The sequence below is a fragment of the Ctenocephalides felis genome, unplaced genomic scaffold, assembly GCF_003426905.1.
Source record: "Ctenocephalides felis isolate EL2017-DRISC unplaced genomic scaffold, ASM342690v1 CF-g0.4_SCAFFOLD_01170, whole genome shotgun sequence".
Classification (NCBI taxonomy): Eukaryota; Metazoa; Arthropoda; class Insecta; order Siphonaptera; family Pulicidae; genus Ctenocephalides; species Ctenocephalides felis.
In genome coordinates this window covers 61,864,614-61,890,671 of record NW_020537324.1, presented here as the reverse complement: position 1 = coordinate 61,890,671, position 26,058 = coordinate 61,864,614, and the positions used below count along the sequence as shown (strand labels likewise).

The window sequence follows — 26,058 nt, the reverse complement described above, 5'->3', positions numbered from 1 at the left end:
ATGGGATTTTAAGAAATAAAAGCTACATTATTCATTCAATGCAAAATATAAATTTGTGGGATATATTTTTTACAGAAACTTTTTTACACTGTGCATAACCTTGATTTAGTATTTTGTCAGAAATATTTATCAGCAAAGTTGGAATAAATATTTAGTTAATTTGACTCTTTGAAAATTGCTTTTTTAAATTTTGTTTTGCTAAATTGCTTTTTTAAATTTTAACTTAAAAAACTATATTATTAGTTAACTAAATTTAAATTTTAACTTACTTTACTATATTTAATACATATATTATTTACAAGTTTTTATTGTTTACACTTCTTCCAGGGTAAAAGTTCATTTGGTATTTTTTATCCTACCCACGTGTAAACTGTTGAATCTAATTAACAATTAATAAAATATCCTATACAATAAATAAATAACGTATACTTACAAGCTATTTTAAGGTCTTGTACACGAAAGAACAGTGCTCACAACTAAAAAAATTAACGACAAAAGAAAATACGTTTGTTAAGGTTTTTCAAATATTGCCGTTTATCTTCTGATAGCAACGTCGTAAAAATGAAGGTTTTACATCTTTTCCCTTTACTTTCAAATATTGTTGCTATAAAATTCTTAACTTCACTTGTCTTTGAGATATTAGTGTTGGACATTTTTACCCGCGGATTTTTAAGTCCCTGCACCAACTTACTACAAAAATAATAACAGTTTTAATTCAATTATTTGATTTTGTACAATTTGAAACAATATTTTATTTAATCCTCCTCTGTCTCAGCGACATTAATATTTTGAGCTTTATATGTTCATCTTTATGTAGCTCCATAACAAATCAGTTAAGAAGATAACCATATATAATTAATAATTATTTATATGAAAAGTAATAATTATTGTCAATTGCAAGAGCAGTAGATTCGATCTGTTAATGATGCAAAACTATTTATTCTAAAAAAGCTAACATCAACGGCTTTAACTCTCGATTTTAACTTCTAGATCTTTTAATTCAATAGATTTGTTGATTTTTCAAAATTTTACTGACACAGTTTACTTCCATTTTACCATTGAATCTAATTTGCTTCAACTTTCTGTGATGCTTGTACGTTTAGAATTTAATATCTTTTTATATCGATAGTAATCATCATGAAGCAATTCATCTAATAAACTGCTTCCAAGAGGATATAAAACTTCAAATAAATTATCCGTCTCTATAAATTAATTGCGCAGTACTAAACTTCATTTGAAGTGCTGATGAGATTTCTTTATCTACATCGGCTGAAAATATACGTTTTTTGTGCCCTATGCAATCGTATGATTGTTTGTAAAACATAAGAGATTATTACAGTTCACTTTCATATTTATAAACCAACATAAATTTTAATTAATTAAAATTTTTGTTTTAACAAAAAACAAAAAATAATTTGGACAACAATCGGCGAAATTATTGTGATTTTGTTCTGTTAATCTTTTTTGTGTGATCATATTTTTAGATGAGCAATTTTTTTATCGTCTATAATATTGTGTTGAAAATATTAATATTCTGTAAACTTTAGCCCGTGAGATAAAATCATCTGAGATAGTTCAGAAATAAAAACAGAATAAAACAAATTTCGATTCTATTTTTAACCAAATCATAAATTCCATCAACCTGAGTTGAACTCAACGTTTTGTTCGGTTTAAAAATGAAGAAAAAATTTAACACGTTTTGCAGTTTCGGCAAAATATGTTTATTCAAGAACGAGTGATACCTATATCAAATCTTTAAATCTTGACACCAATATAAAAGAAAATCTTTTTTTTTATTTTTTATACGATATCATATATTGAAAACATTTGTTTCAGTATAATTTCGTGCTATATGTTGCTCTCACCATCTAATCAAATTATTATAATTATATTTAGCAATTGCATCATAGGAAAATAAATAAAGATACTTAATTCAATGAATATATCTACAGAAAGAAAAATATAGTTAATGCAGGTTAATAATAAAACATAAACTTCTCCTTCGGGAAGTTAATAAATTTAGGAGCACTTTACTACCTATTTCTGCAGAATACATATAAGCATAGATTAAAATTTTGCAAGAAATACCCATTTGCTCTACTAGCATGGATGTTGTACTGACATAAAAACCTAGTAAATTGTATAAAAACTAATTTTGAATACCAAAAGTTGTTAAACTAATAAACTTGTCCTTATAATGAGTATATTAAATGCATATATGTGTACAAGATCATTTTAAAATGTTTTTAACGTAGGATATTGTCACGAGTAGGAATTGATGCCCCTGATTCTACTGTATTGCAATGACTTCTATTTATTATATTTTAGCATTGCACTCCCCATTACGAAAGGATTACTCCAACTCCTTAACCCGACTTCTATGAACACCATGTAATTACCTGTGAAACTGATATCATTAACTACATGAATGAAACATAATATATTCACTATCTTAAGATAGTAAATATATTCTGTTTCATAATTATTTATTATTATTATTTATTATAATAAGCATTTAATAATGCCTTAAGAATACAGATGTGAGGGCATGATTGTATCCAGGTACAGTCATGTCCTATGCCTAAACTTCAAAGTATTAAATCATATTCAATTATAAGCTTTTTTGTCATTTTTTACTCCCAACTTGGACCTTACTAATTTTATTAATTACTAATTTTTAGTTATTGGCGACAATGCCTATTGTCGTTACAATATCAAAAAGTTTATTTAGAGCATTCCAAAAAACAGGGTATAAAAAGTATGTAAAAATGAAGTGGTATGTGATACATGGATACAGGTTAAAAGTCATAAAATGAGAAAAAAAGCTTACACAAAAATAAATTGAATTACAAAAGTAAGAAATATTATGTCGATATATTTTTGTAACGGTTCACGAATAGTAGCAAAAGATGTATCATCTCATATCACGATACAATTGAAGTGATAACAATAAAACTTCATTCAAGAAGTCAAACAAGAAATTGACTCCATTTCAATACTCGTTAATGTCGATGATATTTTTGATAGACAAGATAATAATTTCAATCGATACATATTATATAGCTATCAAATCATATGGAATTTTTATGACATTAAAGAAATCTACAAAAATATTATTAGGCAGATTCAATAAGGTTAATAATGTATTTGGGCTATTTTTTATAATCCAACATTTCAGTATTTTATTTAACTTTATTGATTTTTGGTCGAATTATTCATATTTCAATATTTTGCATGTGTATATTTTAAAGCTTTTCTACAAATTTGTTCTGCGGTTTTATGCCTTTATTTTTGCCATCAATATTTATTTACACTTACATTGCAATTACCATGGTAATTACATGCTTATTTGCTATCTATTAACACAATTCTTTATTATTAGGAAATATGTATTATTAGAATATATCATTATATACGTCTTCGTCACATACACATTATATACGTCTTCGTCTTAACATAAACAACATTCAGTAGTTTTGTAAATTATAGAATTAAAGTAACTTTAATTCCATAATTCACAAGCCTTTTCAATTTTTTAAAAATTAAATTAAATTGTGCAGTCATATAAAATTATTATTAGAAATTACGCCAAAGATATCTGATGATTTGTACTTTGCGTCACAATAATCAGAACTTGTAATATGCTTTCACGATATCGATTGAAGTATTATCTACAGTTATGTTATATTAAAATAACACGGAAATAACGTCATTTTTATTACAAAAAAATAATTAGAATTTTATCAATTTGTTCATAAATGAATATCATGTGTTATCATTTCGGAATATTTTACAGAAATTGCAATCTTACTCAAATTTATATATTCCAACAAAGATTTGTGTTTATAATCCTGATGATAGTCAAAACATAGCAAGGTCGATGTCTACTGAAATGAAAAAAAAAGAAATCAAAGTTTTTTACACCCATTCTGTTTTTTACTCCTAAAAGAATTGTACGATTTTTAATTTTTTTTTTATTCTGCGATCTGTTTTTCCACAAACAATACGCAGAGACGGCTGATTGAAGAATGTCTCAATTTTTAAAACAAATTGTTGTTATAAATCCAGAAATGTTTCAATGTCGAACAAAAAAAACTCACAAAAGCCGGCAATATAAATAAATATAATTTATAAAAATCAATAATATAAAAAAATATATATCTACGATATTAATAAAATAAAAAAATGCTATTTATCATATAACTTATTAGATCACGAAATATTTGATAATTGGATGTACCTATGTCTAATAATCATGTTTGACCGCCAAATGGCATTTTTTTACTTCTTTCACTCAATCTCTAAAATCGCTAGACCTGCCTTCGCAAAAAAACGAAACTTTATTTGGTCAATAGACAAAATGTTTTTTGAATTATTCAAATAGGATGCTAAGTTCTCTCAAAACCTGAGTTACCATTTTTGGAACTTTTTCTCTCGTATCTTCGAAACGGTTTGACCTGCCTTCACCAAAAACTAATCAGCACGTCTCCTTATTATTGCGAATTGAATGTTTTTTGAATGATTCAAATCGGTAAATCCGTGTTCCCAAAATCGTCGACGGAAATTTGTATCCGCCACTCACACACATACACATACATCCACTTTTTATAAGGTATGCCAAAATGTTCAGAAACCTTTGAAACGTTTTTATTTTCGATTTTTCACGATTACTATAATTTACCCTGCGGGAAGTAAATAATTCAAACAAATAATACTTTTAGAAACTCGTCATTATATCCCCGAAGGAGAAGCTTACTGCTTTCCTCAGAATCTTCGATATGCTAATTTTGTGTTCAAGTGCAATTCTGATTTGACTGCTTGATATCAAATCATTGTTCAAATAACATTTCTAATTCATATTGCTCAGAAAAGTTCACCATAGTTCAGTGAGCTACAAAAAAGTTACATGGTATAAAAATGATAATGTAAGCGATAAGAAAGTATATAAAAAAATGTGCTCATTGTGTCGGAACATTGTATCGAATACCGCAACTTAGGTAGTAGTAGCGATCGGATCTTCAATTGCGCACGACTAGATAAATTTTCCAGGAGTTTGATCGGCGCGACTGACAATGGATGATGGACTTATATTATATATATATATATATATATATATATATATATATATATACAGGGCCGGTCCTGCCTTGCATGCGATGCATGCAAAAAATGCGGGCGCACGTCTTAGGGGGCGCCAAAACGAGATTGGGAAATAAAATTAGAAATAAAATGGAAAATGGGAAGTAAGTGCATAGAAAATGACTATAAGACCGAGAAACTTAATTGTAACTTTTGTATTTGTTGAAAATGTTTCGCATCTGATTAACTTTGAACTTTGAAGACATGCGTGGTTAGGTTTATGGGAATGGAGCAAATATGAAAAATGGAAGCAAAATGTACTTAGAAACAAAACTCGTGAGCTTTTTTATACCTAGTTGTGTCCATACTAAATTTAATTATTAACTAAGCAGAAATAATAGAGATACAAATATAATTGTGTTTTGTTTTCGATATAGTTCAGGAAATGTGTAATTTCTTTGCATCTTTTAAAATACATTAAAAATTTAACTTTAAAACAACGATCTGATATTCTGAATCAGATAGGAAAGTAAACATAAATACAATTTGGCTTTACAATATTAATTAATTTTGTTTTTGATATAGTTCAGGAAATGTGTAATTTCTTTGCATCTTTTAAAATACGTTAAAAATTTAACTTTAAAACAACAATCTGATATTCTGAATCAGATGGGAAAGTAAACATGAATACAATTTGGCTTTACAATATTAACAATATTAATAAGTTACTGATGTAATTTTGGATATTGTAAATAATCAAAAAAAAATTAAAATAAAATTTAAAAAATCTAACCTGAAAAATGAATGTTATGTTTAAAAATAAAAATAAGTTTAATTAAATAAGTGAAATGTTTCAAAACCTAAATATTAATATTACATATATGTTAGAAATACTTGAAAATATAAAATATTTAATTATGGTCAACCCGCAAATCGCTTCGATTTTCTAAATAAAATTAAAATCAATGTATTTTATACGCTTTTAGATTATTTCTAATTTTTTGTGTGAATTTACGTAAATATTCATATAATTTTAATGATAAATGTTAAAACAGTTAAAATTATTGGGGGGGCGGCGCTAGAACAAATCTTGCATGCGGGCGCTGAGGACCCCAGGACCGGCCCTGTATATATATATATATATATACATATATATATATATATATATATATGATTCGAAAGCATTTTAAAAGCACATGTATTGTAATTTATAGTAAGTTAATAAATGCAGTTCACATGCATAAGTTGTAAGTGAATTAATAATATTACTCTGACCTAATTATTACACGCAACACCTCCATGATATGGATACACAAATACCCTTCAGCTATTGAAGGCTATATTTTTAGATATAAATTCAACATAAGTTATTTTAAGACAATAATGCATCATGTAAAAATTATATTTAATTATGCAAGATATTAAATATTTTTTCTACTTTATATATAATTGTTTTATATTATTTATATATATTATAAATATTTGAACTTTAAATTTAAATCAAATAAATTTTAAAGGCATAATTTTTTTTTTATTTTTTTTATATAACTCTGTTTTATTTCACTTAGCAATCAGAAATCCATGCAGATTTCTATGAGCTAAATTGACAATATTAAAAAGCGCGATATATAAAAAAAATTCCAATGAGATCTTCTTAGTTTATTAAAGGATGTAATGAATATAAATATAAATAAACGCATATAAAAACTAAGAAATTATAAAGCTGATTAAATTATACAGTTTAAATTATTAATCACGTGAGTGATTTGTAAAGATTTTTGGCCCTCCCTTGATGATACGATATTTAATGTTACCCGCCGTTTCCCACACAACATCACATATATTTTTAGTATCTATAAAAATATCGTAAATTTTTGATTTTTTTCGATTTTTTTTAAATTGATACATTGATACACATAATATCTTACTAGACCCTCGCCCCCAAATAATATTCCGTCAAACTCCTTTGCTAAATTTTTGTTTTCTCGTAATTTTTAAGTTAGTTTGAATCGCTTGGCAACTAAATTGTAAAAAAGAAGCGTGTGTATGTGTATGAGTTTATACATTTTTGTAATTCAACCACTTCTCATAGGCCTATACTATTCCAAAAATTTATCTTTTGTTAATATATTCTAAGACCACCTGTACCGATTTTAAGAATTCAAAAGATATCAGTTGGGTTGATTAATTTGTGGTAAAGATCTACTCATTTTTTCTTGATTAATTGTACAAAAATCTTTTGTAATGAATTTGACGAAACTTTGACTACTAAAAACATCTAAGGACATAACAGGTCTTCTAAAAGTGGTTTATTTAGAAAAATGTAAATTTTGGAATAATAAATCAATTTCAAAAATTTTGTAGCCATAATTTTAAAATATTTTATACAAGATACACTTCCACTTATTAGTTTAGATTAGTCATTCAAGTTTAAAATCGGTTTAGTAGTTTGGGAGTCCATTCTGGACCAATCGTTAGCATATTATATTTCTAAAGCTTAATTAATATTTTAATATTTATTAATTGAAATTTATTTTTGTTACAGTTTGTCCACGTCAGGAGTCAGGATTATGATGGTAAGACTTTTTGTAATTTTACAAAAAATATTTTATTATTAAATTATTAATTAATAAAGACTCTATATTATAGAGATCGTATGAATATTTTAGAGATATCTTGTAGTTTTTTCATAAGTCTCTACGAATACGAGTTTCATTATATATGTTTATATATTATACTTGCAAATATATCAATAATGCACAGAAAAGGGTTAGTTGTTAATGGATAAAGAAAAAATGCATAATGGTTATCATCGTCATTTGCCTTATGTAGAGAATCGGTCAGAAAACACAGAATTGAATGCAAACTAGGAAGAGAATAGCATTTTTCTCTCATTTAATTATTTTATATGGTACATGTATGCATACAATGACCGTGCAGTTAATCATAAATAGATAATTAATACTAGGTTAAAAACTGACTTTATGAAGAATGCCATGCAAATGCATGCGGATATAACCTATTTATGTTTCCTGTCTAGATTCGATTCTAAAGCCTTTTAGAAATAACAGACAAACATTTGCTATTGCTGAAATATATATTATAGTCCAGATTTTAAAATTAAAGAACTTGAACAAAATACAAAAAAAAATCTTAATTTAAAATAAATTAATCAAAAGCAAATAAAATGACATAGAAATACTTTTAATTTCAGACTTTCTGACAAAGTATATTGGTATATATTTTGACTATAAAAAATTTTTGAAGATTATTTTCAACTTTGAGTCATTCTGAATCGTTTTACACTAAAATTGGAACATAGTACGTGTATGCATTTTTGCCAAAATTTAACCTTTTTTCGACGTTCTCCCAAAAACGGCTGAACCAATTTCAAAATTTCAAAAGCCATTTGATATAACTCAATAACAATCAAGTTTTACGATTAGTCGAACCGTTCCTAAAGAATTTGGAAAAAAAGTTTAAATCCACGTTTTCGCAAAAAATCTATAACCGATTTTGAGAATTTAAAAACCTTTTGGATGATAGAAATCATGGTCTTACTAAAAACAAACAAACATACTAAAATATATTAGGTTTAATTATTAAAATTCATTAAAGTGTGAAATGGATCGATTTAAGATTTCAAAATTATACCGCAAGCACTTCAAAAGTTGCGAAATCTCAATTCTCATAGATGAAGTCGAGTATTTTACAGATATCAGTAAGTTTTTATAACTTACCATAAGACAAAATACTAAATATATCTGGTTTGTCTATTATTTTGTTGAAAAAGTGTAAATATCAATTCATTCATATAATTATTGAATACAGCAATCACTCTGAAAATTTTGATCAACAGTGTATTGCTCTTCTAAATCGCACTAACAAATTGACTACAAAAATAAGACTTTGTATAATTATTATTATTATTAATAATGAATTATTATTATTTGCATTGGACATATATGGACTGAATCTGGTGGAGAAAAAATAGATAATTTTATAACAATTCGGGTCACATCAATTTACAAATTAAATTAAATCATATTTAATGATTATTTTTGATTCATACATTATACATGTAGAAATATTGATACACATATGACAGGAAGACAGGTGGACAGGTAGATACGTGAACAGGTAACGGGAAGACAAGCAGACGAATAAGAAGATAGATAGGCAGGTAGACCTGAGAAAGATAAAAATGTAAACAACTAGACAGGTAGACAGATAAAAGGTAGAAAAGTATACAAGTAAACTATAGGATAGGAAGACAATTAGAATAGTAGAGAAGTTGACAACTTGGAAAGGTAGATACTTATAGAGGTAGTCACTTGAACAAATAAACAAATAGAGGCTGCTTGTTCATTCTAACGGCTGTTAGAATGGTAGATCAGTAAAAATTAAATATTTATTGATTAAATTGATTATTTACACATTTCGGGAAGTTCGTGCAACTCGCGTTAGGGCAAAATGCCACTTATACCTAGTTAGTAATTTATTTGATTATAGGAAAAAAATTACATGTAAAAACATACTGCTACTCATTGGCCGACTCAATAAGTATTAAGTAGTAAAATTTTCCATTCAGTATGACCAGAATGTAAAATATGAAAATTCTAACCATTTTCGCTAGTTTATTATAAACATTACAATACAAACTATTTATAATGTAATTTCTACGTAAGAATAATTAGCTAGTAACAAATGTAATAAATAATTATTAATAAATGATATGACAAGATAAATAATGCAAAATAGTTTACGGATGAATTATTACTATAACATATGCGCAAGAAATTACATAAAAACCAACCAGAATGTAAAATTTACACTTTTTACATTTAATTTGATGTAAATAGCATTACAGGAAATGGTAAACATCTGAAATGGTATTGTGATTAAGCAATTAAAGAAGTTATTTTCTGCTACCTCTACCTTCATCAACTGAAGCGTATCTGCTCCTGATCTTTCAATAAATACATAATCTGATGTAGTAAATGCGGAAGAAATTATAGATTATTAACCAGCAATAATAATGCACATTACTCAAACCTTATTAAAGATTTTAGATTAGCATTTCTGATAGTTTATTTAATTACCTGTCTGATCTAGTAAGTTGATGCAATAACTGTATTAACATTTGCATGAAATAATTATTTTTGTAATAAGTGCAAAAATATAAAAAACACAATAACACATACATATTTGATATAATTAGAGACCAATTTCTCGAAACAAAAAAGGTAAATTACTTTTCCAATTTAAACAATTACGGCCTTTTATAAGGAAAAACCAAACCATACAACTTAAAGTTCAAAAAATATTTTAAAAAATATCAGTTGATTAAATAATATTTAATTCTGAATATTTTGACCATAATTATCCAACATAGAGACCCATTTAAGCCCTATTCTCATAATCCAATCTTTTTTAAATTTTCGTAACTAATATTAAATTATAAAATGTGATAAATGGCCAAATGATGTATAATCGAAAGCCAATAAAATAAAATAAGTAGTATATACTAGTATTCAGTTTTTGCAAGTTGGATTTAAGTTATTCAAACCTCAGTAATAAAAAATAATTACGTAATCAGAAAATTTGAACATATCAAGTATAAAAAGTTTTTAACAAAATTTAAAAATTTTTTGCATACATGTATGTATATTATCCATATCCTACAATTTGACATCTTTATTGTAATTTTGTTGAATCAGGAAATAAAATGTTTACTTGCTGAGTTTTTAATAATTATCGACCTTGATGTCACATTATTTAGAAAAAGTTGCAAATAATCTACATACTATTTTCCACAAGAAGTCTTCATAATTGTTAAAAAACACGTATAAAGGTATTATTCTCTATTACTTTTATAAAAAAATCTTGTATGAAATAAGCTGGTTGGTTCAAACATTAATTTATATTGAAAGAATGCTATATAGTAGTGAAATTAAAAATATTTAATATCTTTATAAATTTGTTATGTGTATATAAAAGTTTCTGTATAAAATATATTCATTGAAAAATATTTTTTTAATATGTAGAGATTTTTTGCAAATTGCAATCTATAGTGCAGTTTGAAATTAAAGTAATTTCATATAAATTTTGTTCGCATAATATAATCTTCAAACTTGTTTTTAAACTGTATGCAATATTAATTATAATAGTTACTAATGATAGATTTAAATTTTTGTATGCATTATTATCTTGACATTTATATTCAAGACGCCTCATTATTTATGTATGCAATTTCTTTCGTGAATTAATTATTTATAGATTGTAAATTTATAGACGTAATTAATAGAAGGTTGTAAGTATTTCGTATTTCTTTTTTTCACTTTTTTCACTTTTTACAGAATGCAAATTATAGATAATTAATAAAGAAATCTTATCACGTAATTCATCAAAGATTTCAAACTATAGCAGAAAAGAAAGAAACAATTTATGAGATAATAGTTACACTAATAATCTCATGAATGAACTAAAAGATATAGTGTTTCAAATTACATTATTTTAAACTAAATTCATTTGATATCATTTTCACGATATTGAATAAGTAAATTGATAATGTATGTGATATCAAAATCATTTAATGTTAATTAGGGAACCGATTTGTGATATCATATCATTCATTGGCTGTAAATTTAATAAAAGAAATTCTTGAAGTTTAAAAAATTTAAAGTTTTGGATCTATATTGAAGTTTAACTATATGTAGAAATTTTATTCTGCTTTTCTTCTTATCCACCACTATATCGAAATTAAAGAAATATAAAGAATTAAAAAGTTTGAATTTGGTCACTATGTTTGTGATAACTTTTAATCATTTTTCGAGACAAGACAACCGACGCAAAAACAGAGCTTGTATTGAATGCATATAGATTTTGTTCATAAACAAGTGCATTAATTTTTCAAATGGTATGAAACAGCTATTAAATTTTAGATATTACAAAAAAAAACTAATTGTGTAATTAAAAAATCCTTAATAGACCTCCATACGTTTCGAGTCCTACCTTAACCTTTCCTCAGTTGCAAAAATGCACAAATTAATTAGCATACAAACTTAACAAACTGCTTAATTAATTAATTCGTATTTTTATGTTGATATTATTATAATATTAGATTATAATATTATTAAAATATTGTGTTTGATCTCCATACGTAGTTGATATATTAAGTTGACATTTTTGTTAGAAAATCAATTTTTCTCATGAAACTGAATAACTTTTTAGGGAAAGACTTTTAATTATCTTTGAAGCAGCATCAAAATTTCAGTTTGGTTTGGCTCAAACAAAGTTCTGATATTAGCAAAAATACTGAATCAGATACAATTTGGCACCATCATAATCATTGAATTGTTTACCATTCAAGAAGTTTTGTAAATATCAAAACAAAAAGTAGTCAGATGATGAACAAGGTCAGGACTGGATGGTGGATATGGAAAAAGATCCCACCTAAGCTCCAATATCTTTTTTATGGCTTCGTCACTATAAACAGCTCTTTTGTAAGCTTAATATACCTCTATGTTAACTAATGTTTCACATTTGAACTACCTAAAAATTGAATTGAAACCATCTAAAAGGAGGCGTCCGGTAATTACGTGATCGAGGTTTTGGTAATTTTTGGACCCTACCTCTTGGTGTCACGTCATGATATTTAAAATTACCCGCTTCTCCCCTACCAGAATTCACGTGTACTTTTAGTCACATAAAAATTTGCGAACAATTTTTTTGAAAACACATGATAAATATATTTCATGCGTCGTGATATTTAAAATTACCCCTGCCCTCTCCCATAAAAAATCACGTGTATTTTTAGTTACGTAATCATTTTTAAACGAATTTTTCGAATTTAGGAAAAAATTAGGAAAATTACGTAGGAAATCGGATTTTTTTCGAAAATTCAGGTCCCTTTAGGGGACATCCATTAATCAGGTGAGGCTTTTAGGGGGAGGGGGAGTATAACTAAAAATCACTAAATATCACGTGGGGGAGGGGTCTAGTAAGATATTACGTGTATTTATTTTACTGAATTTGAAGAAAATTGACACATTTTCAAAAAAAATCAAAAACTATACAATTTTTTCTCGTAACTAAAAATACACGTAATGTTTGGTGGGGGAGGGGGTTAATTTTGAATATTACCATGTATCACCATAAGGGAGCGGGGTCCAAAATTCCTTAAAAAAGCGATGACGTGATTAAGGGTAGCCCCCTAAGTCGAAAATCGCACTTACTTAGCTTCCAACATTAACAAATTATATATTAACAAAGGTTAATGTATACCGTATGCAAGCAAATGTATGCTGCCGATTTACATTAATCAAACAAAATGAGTGAATTAAATAAATATACGAATAAATAAATAAATAAATCAATAATAACGTTGAATAATTTGGCATTTCCACTTAGTTGACTTTTGCAGTCTATTGAACAATATGTAATGCTTGCACAATCTTCTAGTTCCGAAACGTGATCGAGCGTAATAGGTAACCCAATCCATGCGTAACCGTCCGGCAGAAATTTCCTCGTAATCCAAGTTCAAGGGTTCGTGATGTAAGCTGTTGTAAATTCTAAGTTGTAATGGCACGATGAAATGGCAACAAAGCCAAGTTCAATTTAATTCACGCCACAATTAACACGGCGTTTACTTACTGTTACTTCGCATGAAATATATTTATCATGTTTTTTTTTTCCTTTTCTTTACGCGCGATGCGGGATTTAACTGTTCACTAAGAATTATCTTTTTATAGAAAGCGTACCCGATTATGATTTTTGACTTGTTTCTCTTATTGCATCTGTCAATCGGCTACTTGCATAAATACAGACATCGAACGATTCGAACGGACTAGTATTTTAGTGCAAAGTCTAAAGGAAATAATGTTAATTTACTTTGTAGCAATAGTCTTGTTTTAAAGATTGTAATGAAAAAATTTAATGATCCTGAATAAATGTATTTAACCGATGAATAAAGTTGTATAATCAGGTTAATCTTTAGTACTCGCTTTTTGTAAATTGTTATTGATATTTATGTATTTAAAATCTATTCTAGTTAGAGTCTTATCCTTACAATAAAATTAAATAACTAATTGGTATTGGTATTTCACCTTGAGGCAAGTTACATGAACTTCCCGATATGTATAAATAGTTGACTTAATCAATAAAATATAAATTAATTTATGAGTGATTAAAAGTATTCCGAGTGGATTTATCACACATCATTGAAAACGAACGAACATTCTATCGTTATACCAAGTAATTCTTCTAATTTTAATTTTAACAAACAAAACTACTCATTTTCTCAAACTTTGATGAATTTTTAAAATTAAACTACTTGTCGTAAGGCCGTAATATTTCAGTAAGTTCTATAAGACCATGATATATATTCCAAAAAAAGTTCCATAAAAATTGACTTAAATTTTTTTTTCAACAGTTAAATACAAGAAAACGGCTCGGTAGATTTTCACCTAAAACTATATCAGTATCATTCCCAACTAATATCTTTCGAACAGTTTTTGATTTTTTAAAATTGATTCGGTAAAATGAGCCTAAATGTGGACGAAAAGTTTAGCACTTTTTTCCAAATTACAAAGAAACGGCTCGACCGATTGTCGCACAATACTGAGAAACAATAATCCTTATCGAGAAAACAAAAAATTAGCAAATCGGAATTTTTGATGAAAACATAAACTTCTCCTTCGGAAAGTTAAAAAAATTCATTTCCAAAATCACAGTTTGAAACTGAAAAATTTATATTTAACAATATGCACTTAGACTATGGCCTTTATATTATAAAATATACTCTCAAAATTGTAGGAAATTTTTTTTTTAGTAACTAAAAATGAAAAAAACTCCGCTCAGCCGATAATCTCCCCAAATTCGAGTCTTTATCGAGTTTCATCAAGTAGCTTCTAAATTTTTGAAATTGATCTAGCAGATTTTTACAAAACGTCGACAAAGATCAGATTTTGGCTCACATGCACATACACATGCTTTTTCCAATTTTGGTCCCAAACGATTCGGAATGCATTCAAACATGAAAATATAAAATTAGAATGTCGGATTTTCTGGCAAAAACATAAACCTTTCTTTCGGAAAGCTAAAAAAGTAATTTTAGCATTACGTTTATGATAAAATTTAAGACTAACTAACTTAATTTTTGTGATTTACCAGTAATACTTAATAATTGTTATAATGGTTTAATTAGAATAAATAAAATAAATATTTAAATGTAATTGGTTCATCTTTACTGTACATAGCTAAATTAATAGTAGTGGCCAAATTAATATAGAGTATGTATACAAACAAAATGTTATATTTATCTGGTCACTACTATAAATTTAGCTATATACAATAAATATGAACTAGTCTAATCCTACATTTAAATATTTATTTGATATATTAGTTGTTAATAAATTTATTTTTTAAATATTTAATTGCAATCCCAAAATTATTTTATTTACTTTAAGCAAATTTTTAATGCGTATTTATAATTTAAAGATAGAGTAGTTTGTCTATATAATCTCAATTTATATATTATTTAACTGACATCATAAAAAATGCCAAAACTCAAATTTTTACTTCAATACCTTGTTCACAAACGAAGCGATGCAAAATAGATAATTATTATTTTTCGATCAATTATCAACGGTTATAATGTTAACTACATAAAATCTGAAAAAAACTATCTCACGATTATTACGGTAATATATAAAAATGCACTCTCAATGAATCTTTATAAATTGACCTAATAAAAATATATGGATAATAAGTATTATTTAGAAAATTTTATTCAAAAAAATAACGTGACTTCATCAAATAGACATAACAAATGCGTATGCTTCAAATGCAATTAACTTTATACAATTTGAGAATTACGCAATTTTAAAGTTATTGTTGTAGGATCTTTTGTTAGTACCTCATAACCATAGGAAATGATTAAAACATAAATGAATCGATGGCAATTAGTATAGTATAAAAGCCGTAGTTTCCATTATAATTATTATAGAATATTATGGATATGTTTAAATTATCTCGGTATCTTACAGTACAAACTTTTGAGTAAATTATAATTAAGTTTGGAAATGTTATATTTACATAAGTTAATTAAATATACGTTGGATTATTAAACAAATTTTGCGCAAAATATATTTTATTGTAAATGCATTTCTCTAAATTCTAATAATAAATATAAATGGTCATAGTAATATTAATAAATAATTTTTCTCTAAATATTTACTAATGTGCACATATTAACTTCATAAAATAGAATAAAATTCTTGAAGTTTCATGAAATTTAGCTAAGAGTAAATAACGTTTAGAAGAATTCTTTCAGTAATTAGATAGATATTATTTTATTCATATTTGTTTTTAACACACTATAGGCGGGCCCCGTAAAATTACTCTTCAGATTAAACTGATATGTGTAGCGGGCAAATCGCGAGTAACACGAGTACGCTCTGCGTCGCCTCGCATGATCACAACCATTTTTTTATAACTCAATTTAAAAAAAAAACACATGGTTGTTTTGAAGCATAATAAATTTATTTAAATAATGTATAATTAAACATAAAACTAATAAAAACAATTAACAAAAGTAGATATATAAACTAAACAGTTTTACTTACATTAGTACTTATTACATGTGTGAAATTTATGGAAACATTCACCCTTATGAAGAGGTACGTTACATAACTGGCACATAAAACACGTTAAACTCTTTTTTTTATGAGTAGCACAAACATGACATTGTCTTTGGGGATGTATTTTCTTGCCACCCGTTATTTTTACAATGTTATGTTTACTGGCATCCAGTAACCTCTTTGGGAATATATTTCTTCTATAAGATGTACTTGGTCCGGGATCATCAATGTTATCTTTAACATTTTCATTTATCCATACTTTGGCCACATCGTGCAGAAAAGTTTTGTATTTTATTTTTGAATTTGCATTCAGAGTTTGAAAAACTCTAAAGGCATTAAAAAGAGCTCCATTAATTAAAAACATCACTGTCCTTTTTGTCCATTTTTTTGTGCGTCGTATAATAGAATAATATGATAGGTACTGATCAGCTCGATCAACACCTTTCATAAATTTATTATACTCTACAACGCATGTTGGCTTCCAAATATTTTGTTTCGTATTCCAATCTACATTTCTGCTTTGTATCACACTGGCTGAATGAATTGTTGATATCATTCGAACCAGTCTTTTTGATTGCCAACATTGTACAAGAATATCTCCTCGGCGACGAAACACAGATTCATCTCTTCTCAGGGTTATATCTTGTAAATATGGAGGAAGTCCTCTATTTTTGCGTATAGTACCACAACTTCGAATTCCATGTTGTAAAAGGACTTGACAGGTATCGACACTATTGTAATAGTTGTCCATATAGACATGATGCCACAAGTTTTTATAGGGCTGTAGAAGGCCATGAATTCTACCGCAGATACGTCTTTCCATTTCAAAGATTTTGCACTGTCTTTAAAACGATCAATATTTTGTGAATGATAACGATTACTTTCTTCGGCCATATAGTCAAACAAATCATTACCCAAAAATAGCTGAACCACTTCACTTACACTTTGTGGATTATTTGGTTTCAAAACCACGCCACTTTGACCTAAAAATGGTTCAATATTCGGAGGATTGTCAAATTCTGACCACTCCACTTCTTCACTGTCACTACCTTCAGAATCACTAGACATAATCGGTAAAACTCTACGTCTTCTAGGATTAAAAAAATCTTCATCACTCTCACATTCACTATCAAAATCAGGGATATCCAAATCACTTCCAATTTGTGACAAATTATCGGCGTAAACCTCACTATCGCTATCCGATGCCATTATTTTATTATTGCAAATAATAATTTAAAAAAAGAGATGTTGAACCGTATAAATCTTACTAATAAATGAAGTATTTTATAAAATATATATTGAACACCCTTTTGTTGTAAATTCTGCATATTTATCTTCAAAATAAATTGAACATAAAAAGAAACTTGAAGATAAAACATATTGTTTCTTATCCTTATCCTAATTCTAAAAGTCTTACAATACCAAATATCAATTGAATCTCGAAAAAAGTACCAGCTATTCTTTCAATATCATATGCAAACGATCCGATAAAAGTATTTTCACCCGCTTTCAATGTTAGTTTATTCAAAGCGTAATAATACCATGCCCGCTGATAAGCAACAATCCTCGCAGAACGTAATTTTACGGGGCCCGCTTATAGTGTTAATAGTTATAGTTAAAGAAAAATTAAAAGAGTTGATTATAATTAGTAAAATGAAAAGTGATAAATAGTTTTGCAATAATAACATCTAACAAAATAAATTAACAACATTCAGAAACCTTTTGCGTGTAGAGACCGATGCTATCAAATACCTAATTCAGGCAAATCTTACATGTTGCAAAACTGAACTCCTATTTCTGTCAAAAAAAAAAAATCAAATCAGATCTTAGAATGACCAAATTTGTTGAAATAAAAGACCAAATGACAATACTACAACGTCATCGAGTTAGAATCTTAAATATCATAAAAATAATACTATTCCATAAGATTAATATGCATACCTATTTCTATAATAATACTATTCCATAAGATTAATAAGTATACCTATTTCTTCAGTCAATACTATTAAAGAAGTGAATGGTTTTAAATAACCCAAACAATTAATTTAACATTTACATATAATGTAGTTCACGGATATACTTGAGTCATTACATGTTAATACCAATTCGAAATTACAGAAGCGGAAATCGGACTTTTAACAATACGTAAGCAAAAATTCTAATTTGACGGCATTTTAATCAATATTTATTTGCATAATTGTAACATATAAAGTCTATTTATATAATTAGATTAACTAATTACAAACGTCTGTGGAACTGTTTATTACGAGAGCCAATTAGCACTTTATGTATATTCTCAATTTTGTTAAATTCATAGGTTCTACAGCAATTTTACTCTAAACCTTAAGTAATAAACAATTTGTATACTATTAGTTTACTTCCCTTCTTTTATTTGATGCATTTGCAGAAAATGATTAGAAATAGGACATAAAATGCAATCTTATGCAAGACTGAAATATTGACAGCTTGCAGGATAATAAAAATAGGAAATAAGAATCTTTAGAGCAAACATGAGTCTGTACATATTTATAAATTATACGCATCAAAGAATGAATTTTCCGTTGTTATTGCAATATTGTTTTTACATCGACTTGAATTTTTTCCACATGATGCGAAATAATAACAAATACTAATTCAATTAACTATAGATAGATATCTATCATCCATGTACTAGATATAACTACTTTTTTAACTTCAAGCAAAATAACAAATAAAATTTGAATTGACTATAAAAAGATATATGCCTAAACACTCATAAATAATTATATTTATTATTATATGAGTGTAAAGTAAAAAATTAAATGTAATAATATTAACCTTTCAACGGGAAATAGAGAAATAATTTCATTTAAATTATACTTTGCAATATGGGAAATATTGCATAGCTATTAATAAATTTTAGCAACAAATAATATTTCATATTTTTGAAACATGTTGACTTTTTTTTCTGTAATCGTGAATAACATTTCTAGAAACACAGTCAAAAATAATGACATAATTGTTCAAAGTTTTCAAGAATTTAGGCTTTTTGTTGGATTATGAATTTAATTTTTATTAAATTGGCCGACTTTGAGAGGTCCTCCATTAAACACTAGCAATAATCATGTTTTTAGGTTTTTATTTTTTTAAAACTATTAAGTATTTTACCTTACTGCAACAACTTTTGTTAAAACTTGCCAACGGCAACTTTTGTTAAAACTTGCCAACGGCAACTTTTGCTAAAACTTGCCAACACACTTCAGTGCATTTTTTATAAAGGATGCGGCTCAAAGACGACGAATTTTGAAAACTTTAAATTCATAATTCAATAAAAAGACTTAATTCATAAAAATTTTGGGAAATCGTATCATTATTTTAGACTATAGTTTACTGTAGTTATTAAAATGTTATTCACAATTGCGGATCCAAAGTTTAAAAATAAACTAAATTATTAAAAATTAACCACAATAACTAAAAAATTGTCACATTATCATTAAAGCTCTAAGTTGCACTCAAAAACTCAATTTTCAAACTGTGTGAGTAAATTCTTCTTAACTTCCCGTAGGGTAAGTTATTGTAATGCACCAAAAATCGAAATTGAAAATTTTTACATTTCTCGACGTTTTGAAGGTTTCTGAACATTTTGGCATACCTCAGAAAAAATGGATGTGTGTGTGTGTGTATGTATGTATGGATACAAATTTTCAGTCACGTTTTCGGGCGCACGGATCAACCGATTTGAATGGTTCAAAAAACATTCGATTCCTATTGATAGGGACAAGAACTGATTAGTTTTTGGCAAAGGCAGGTCTAGCCGTTTCGGAGATACGGAGCAAAAAGTGCAGAAAATAAAAATCGAGTTTTTGAGAGAACGGAGTATCCGAATGATCTAAAAAACATTCAATTAGTAATGATTGGAAGAAGTGTTTGTTAGTTTTTGGCAAAGGCAGGCCCAGCCTTTTCGAAGATACGGAGCTAAATATTTAAGAAATAGCAGTTTTTGAGAGAACGTCCGATTCAAATGATTCAAAGAACTTTCTGCTTGTCTTAACAAAATAATTGATTTTGGAAAAAAAAATTTTTGTTTCAACTTTTTTTTTTTCAAAAAAAAAAAAATTTTTGTATATCGAAAATAATTCAGATTTTATTTTTTATTCTGACTGTAGTTCTAATATACTTTAAACAAATAATTTCAACTTTGCAATTTTTATAAATATTAGACAATGTTACAATATTTATAATAATCTATTTGATAACATTCAGTATTCCTCGAACATTTCGTTACTATACGGGAAGTTCCAGCAATTTGCTTTAAGGCACGATGCCATACACCCCACTAGTTATATTTTATTTGCAACAAAGAAATTTAAAATGTATAAAACCATTTATTAGAACTTTCGTGATTCAGGTTGAAATTTAACACATTATCAGCTCACAGATCTTTCATCAATATTATTAAAAATATAGTAAAATTTTGTAGCAATTGAAAGCAAAATTAATTTTTCATAAATGAAAACAATCATGTAATTACTAATATTTGCATTAATAGGTTTGCAATAATAATATTGTCGGTTTTTTCAAGCATTTGATGGTGTATGTGTGTTTCTACACAAAATCGACTAAAATTATCTATAAAATTCTATAACTTGTAAAAAAATATTTTTGAATAACAGAATCGATTTCATCTAATCATTATATGAACATTCCATCTATCTTTCTTCAATCTTTTCAGTAACGGAAATCCAATGCACCTTCTCAACAAACAACGCACCGATAAGTTCTGCGCTAGCATCATCAGTTTCGAGGGACTCCATCGTGGCTCGCCTACGCAAACCGGAAGGCTTCCGAGGGAACCCGCTGTTCGCGGACGATCGAGCCGTAGACCCTGAAACCGATCCGACGTGTCAGATCAGGCCGGATCTGACGGATCCGACAGGTCTCGGATACTATCTGCGCATCACGGATTTCGGCCGCTGCGGCGTTTTGAAAAGGAATGTAAGTGTCACTTATAATAAGAGTTAATAGGCATGCAAAGAATGATGTGATTTAAGGAATGCAATGACAACACAAGTTGTGCACATGGTATCGTGCCTTAAGGCAAATTGCTGGAATTTCCCTTACCGTAATTAAAAAATCTTGGTATGGAACCCAAAAAAATTTACACAAAATTTGTACACATTATGAAAATCTCTATAAAATATTTGATAATTTGATGTACATATGTCCAATAAACATTTTTGACCGCCAAATGACATTTTTAACTTATTTTCATTGTGAGTCCATAACCGCTAGTCATGCCTCCCCAAAAACTTTGATCAGTTGTTCATCTTGTCAATGCAAGTAAAATGTTTTTTGAATGATTAAAGTCGAAAGCTCCGTTTTCTTAACAACTGAGTTGCCGTTTTTGGCACGTTTTGCCCCGTAACTTTGAAACAACAAAACCTGCCTTCGCTAAAAACTAATCAGCATGAATTCGTCTTCTTATCAATACAAATCGAATGTTTTCTGAATTATTCAAATCGGTTGATCGGTGTTCCCGAAATCGTCGACGAAAATTTGTATCCGCACACACACATACATCCATTTTTCTAAGATATGCCATAATATACAGAAACCTTTGAAACGTAAAGATATATAAAAAATTTCATTTTCGATTATTTTGCGACTACTATAACCTACGGGAAGTTAACTAGTGATGTATGGCCTCAAGAAAAATTTCTGAGACTTTCAGAGACCTCATGGAAAATTTCTGAGGCCATAAAATTTTTAAAACTAACAAGATGGAGTTTAACTCAGCTCACAGATCTTTCATCCATGTTATTAAATATATATTTATTTATTTATATTTATATTATAAAGTTTATAAGAATTGCTAGCAAATTTAATTTTTCATAATTAAAAGAATAAAATTATATATAGAAAATTTCCAATATTTTCATTAATAAATTTGCAAAAGTATTGCCGGTGTTTTAAAGTATTCGATGGTGTGTTTCTACAATCGATCGCTTGGCCATATTTCCAAACGATTGCTGCCTGATCAAATATCGACTAAAATTATCAAAGGTATTTTATAACTTTTTTGAAAATTTTGAAGAAAATCAATTTCTTTGAAAACTTTGAATTTTTTTAGAAGAAATGAGCTTTTTGAAAGTTCTGAAATATCTTGAAAATGTTGAAACCTATTCAAGCCTGTTGAAAATGTTAATAACAATCCATACTGTCGAAAATGTCGAGGCATTTGTTTGAATTATATGAACTTGAAACAAACATTATAAATCTTAGTATGGAACCTAAAAAATAAAACAAAATTTGTACTCTATAAAATACAATACATTTACATTATATTTGTAATCTGTATAAAGTACACAAATATATGATAATTCGATTTGCGTAAGTATAATGATCATTTTTGAACGCCAAATGGCATTTTTGTAAAAAACAATCTGGATCTGCTAAAGCGCTGAATCACTTTTGCCAAAAAATTACAAATTCTTTATTCCGTCAATACAAGTAAAATATTTTTGAATTATTCTAATAGTATGCTTCGTTCTCTCAAATACTGTATTATAGATTTTTGCACTTTTTGCCTTGTATCTTCTAAATCCTGCCAAACACTGACTGAATCATTGAAATCGGTTGCTCTGTGCTATTGAAATTGTGGACAAAAATGTTTGTCCAAACATACATACATACTACACACTCACACAGAAATCCATTTTTTCTAAGTTATGCCAAAATGTTAAGAAACCTTTAACAGTTAAATATATACAAACTTTTATTTTCGATTTTTTTGCAATTACTATTACTTACCCTACGGGAAGTAAAAGTAACTTGCCTTATAAAAATTTATTTCTACTCATACCTTGCACATTTATATTTTAGCTTTTATTCACATTTAGTAAAGTTATTTTGCTCATAATTTATTTTTATCTGTTTATCTGCTAGTCGATGACAATGTCGTTTTTCATTTTCTAAGTTCTGTGAACTTACTTTCAATCTCTAACTACATATGTGCTTCATGCATGAACCAATATTATGACTTATGTAGAATTTATGGTTGATAAGTAAACTATTTTCAAAACTGTTTTATATAAAGAAATTTTGATATTTTTCCCTAATAATTGTAAATAACAATTTACAATTTAATAAATATTTCTCTTAATAATTAAATTTATTTTTTGCAGCCCTCAACAAATCGTTTTTTTTTTAATATGCAATTTTCCTAAATTGGAAAGCTTCGTTTTGTAAAGTACTTATAAATTAGAAAACTATTATAAAGCAGTATTAAGAAAATGGAAAAAATGCAATAAATTTTTTAAATATTACGATGGAAAACTTAATTTTTGAAAGAATGTACAAACTGGGGACAATATTATGGATATGACTACTGTAAGTGGAATAGCGATAGTGTGGTCTTTGACGATAACCTGTTCTAATTATTGAAAATTAAATGCAATAGCGAGGGAAGTTAATATTAAGTGAAAAACGACTTTGCCCTTAGAAGATAGAAAAAAATCATGTAAAAATTATATTATAATTAGTTATCCACTTATTATTAACCAAAGTGTTACATAAAGAGATGTTTATTTATTATTACCTTGTAATATGTTAATGTTTCTAATAATTACATATTAGTTGCTTTAATTTAATCAAGTTTAAAAAACAAATGATTACAAAACAAATTCTACATTGTATTATCTGATCTCTTTATATCTATTAAATTTATCATAACCCGATCTTTTAGCAAAGTTAACGGATCGCTAAGTTATTGCTCTGGTTAAGAACCGCTCAAGATACGAGCATTCGATACTTTCGATCCAGTTAGATTTTAATATTAAAATTGGCCATGCAACCTTCTGATAATAATAAATATGCTATATATAAATATATGCAGACCGAATATGTGCGGTTCGGCAGAATGTAATATGTTGTGAATAAACTCGTTTCAGCAAATAATAAAAGAACAGTAAGAGAGCATATAACTGTATGGCACGCCACGGCTGCTTGAAGACTGAAACAAGCCAAAGATATGTTTGGCTTGTGATCATAATGAGCATAATAAATTATTAATAAAATGTGAAGAACGATGCAAATTATACAGTGCACTGTCATTATGCCAAGCAGAGATGTACTTTTCGACCAAAATTAAGACAAAACATTAATATTCCACCTACTCTCGACAGACAAATTTCGGAAAGAAAATATGGAATGCAGTGCGTTACTTCAAAAAATCCTTGACCAGCAATTTTTGATCTCATATAAAATATTTACTAATAATAAATATAAAAGTAAACAAGAGAAAATCTGACCAAAAATCGAAATTGAAATTTTTTACATTTCTTCATGTTTTGAAGGTTTCTGAGCATTTTGGCATACCTCAGAAAAATGAATGTATGTGTATATGTGTGTGTATATGTACGTGTGGATACAATTTTTGTCCACGTTTTCTGCGCACGGATCAACCGATTTGAATGGTATAAAAGCATTCGATTCCTATTGATAGGGAGATGTGCTAATCGGTTTTTGGCAAAGACAGGTCTAGCCATTCTGGAGATACGGAGCAAATAGTGCAGAAAATAGAAATCGAGTTTTTAAAAGAGCAGAGCATTCGATTTGAATGATCCAAAAAATATTCAATTCGTATTGATGGGGAGAAGTGATTATTAGTTTGGCAAAAGCAGGTCCAGACGTTTTGGAGATACCTAGCTAAATGTGCAAAGAAGGGCAGTTTTTGAGAGGACTAAGCATGCGATTCAAAAAACTTCCTGCTTGAGTTGACAAAATCATTGCATTTGGATTTTTTTTTTAATTTTAAAAATATTTTTTTTTTGAATATCGAAAATAATTCGAATTTTAATTTTAACTTCAAATAATTAATTTTAACTTTGCTATTCAATTTATATAATTCTTTTAAATATTAGACAATGACCTTAATTTTTTTAAATTCGATTGATTAAATTTTGTTTCTTTTCTATAAAGATATATAAGTAATAGTATGTATAATAATCTATTTAAAAACATTTAATATTCCTCGAATATTTCATTACAGTACGGGAAGTTCTAGCAATTTTCCTTAAAGCACGATGCCATACACAATTAGTTTCCCTATATCCTGAATCTGAATATTAGTAATCAAAATCGTTATTACCCTCAGAAAATAGGATTTCTCTGACAAATACTTAATAAATATTTTTTATATTTTTAAGATTTTTATCTACTTCCTGTAAATGGTCATATGCAAACCATCGCTCACTATCTACAAACATAGCCGAATTATCCTAAATACCTGGAATCATTAAAAATATATACTGTTATGAGGCATTTCAGGTATGGCTTCATTAGTAGATACCAGAAAGTG

General features: G+C 27.6%; 1 protein-coding gene and 1 long non-coding RNA gene across 2 annotated transcripts in view; both read left to right on the top strand.

The window, feature by feature from the left end:
• LOC113368095 overlaps positions 1-21,473 on the top strand; it is a 40,811-nt gene extending 19,338 nt beyond the window's left edge. Inside the window, exons 2-3 of the long non-coding RNA XR_003366337.1 lie at positions 7,625-7,655; positions 21,433-21,473. This is a non-coding gene — a long non-coding RNA (uncharacterized LOC113368095). The remainder of the gene's footprint in view (positions 1-7,624; positions 7,656-21,432) is intronic.
• A 3-nt stretch (positions 21,474-21,476) lies between these two features.
• LOC113367501 overlaps positions 21,477-26,058 on the top strand; it is a gene marked incomplete at its 5' end in the record, with an annotated part of 49,170 nt that continues 44,588 nt past the window's right edge. Inside the window, one exon of the mRNA XM_026609103.1 lies at positions 21,477-21,695. Within this exon, the coding sequence (XP_026464888.1) occupies positions 21,477-21,695 (219 nt within the window). The remainder of the gene's footprint in view (positions 21,696-26,058) is intronic.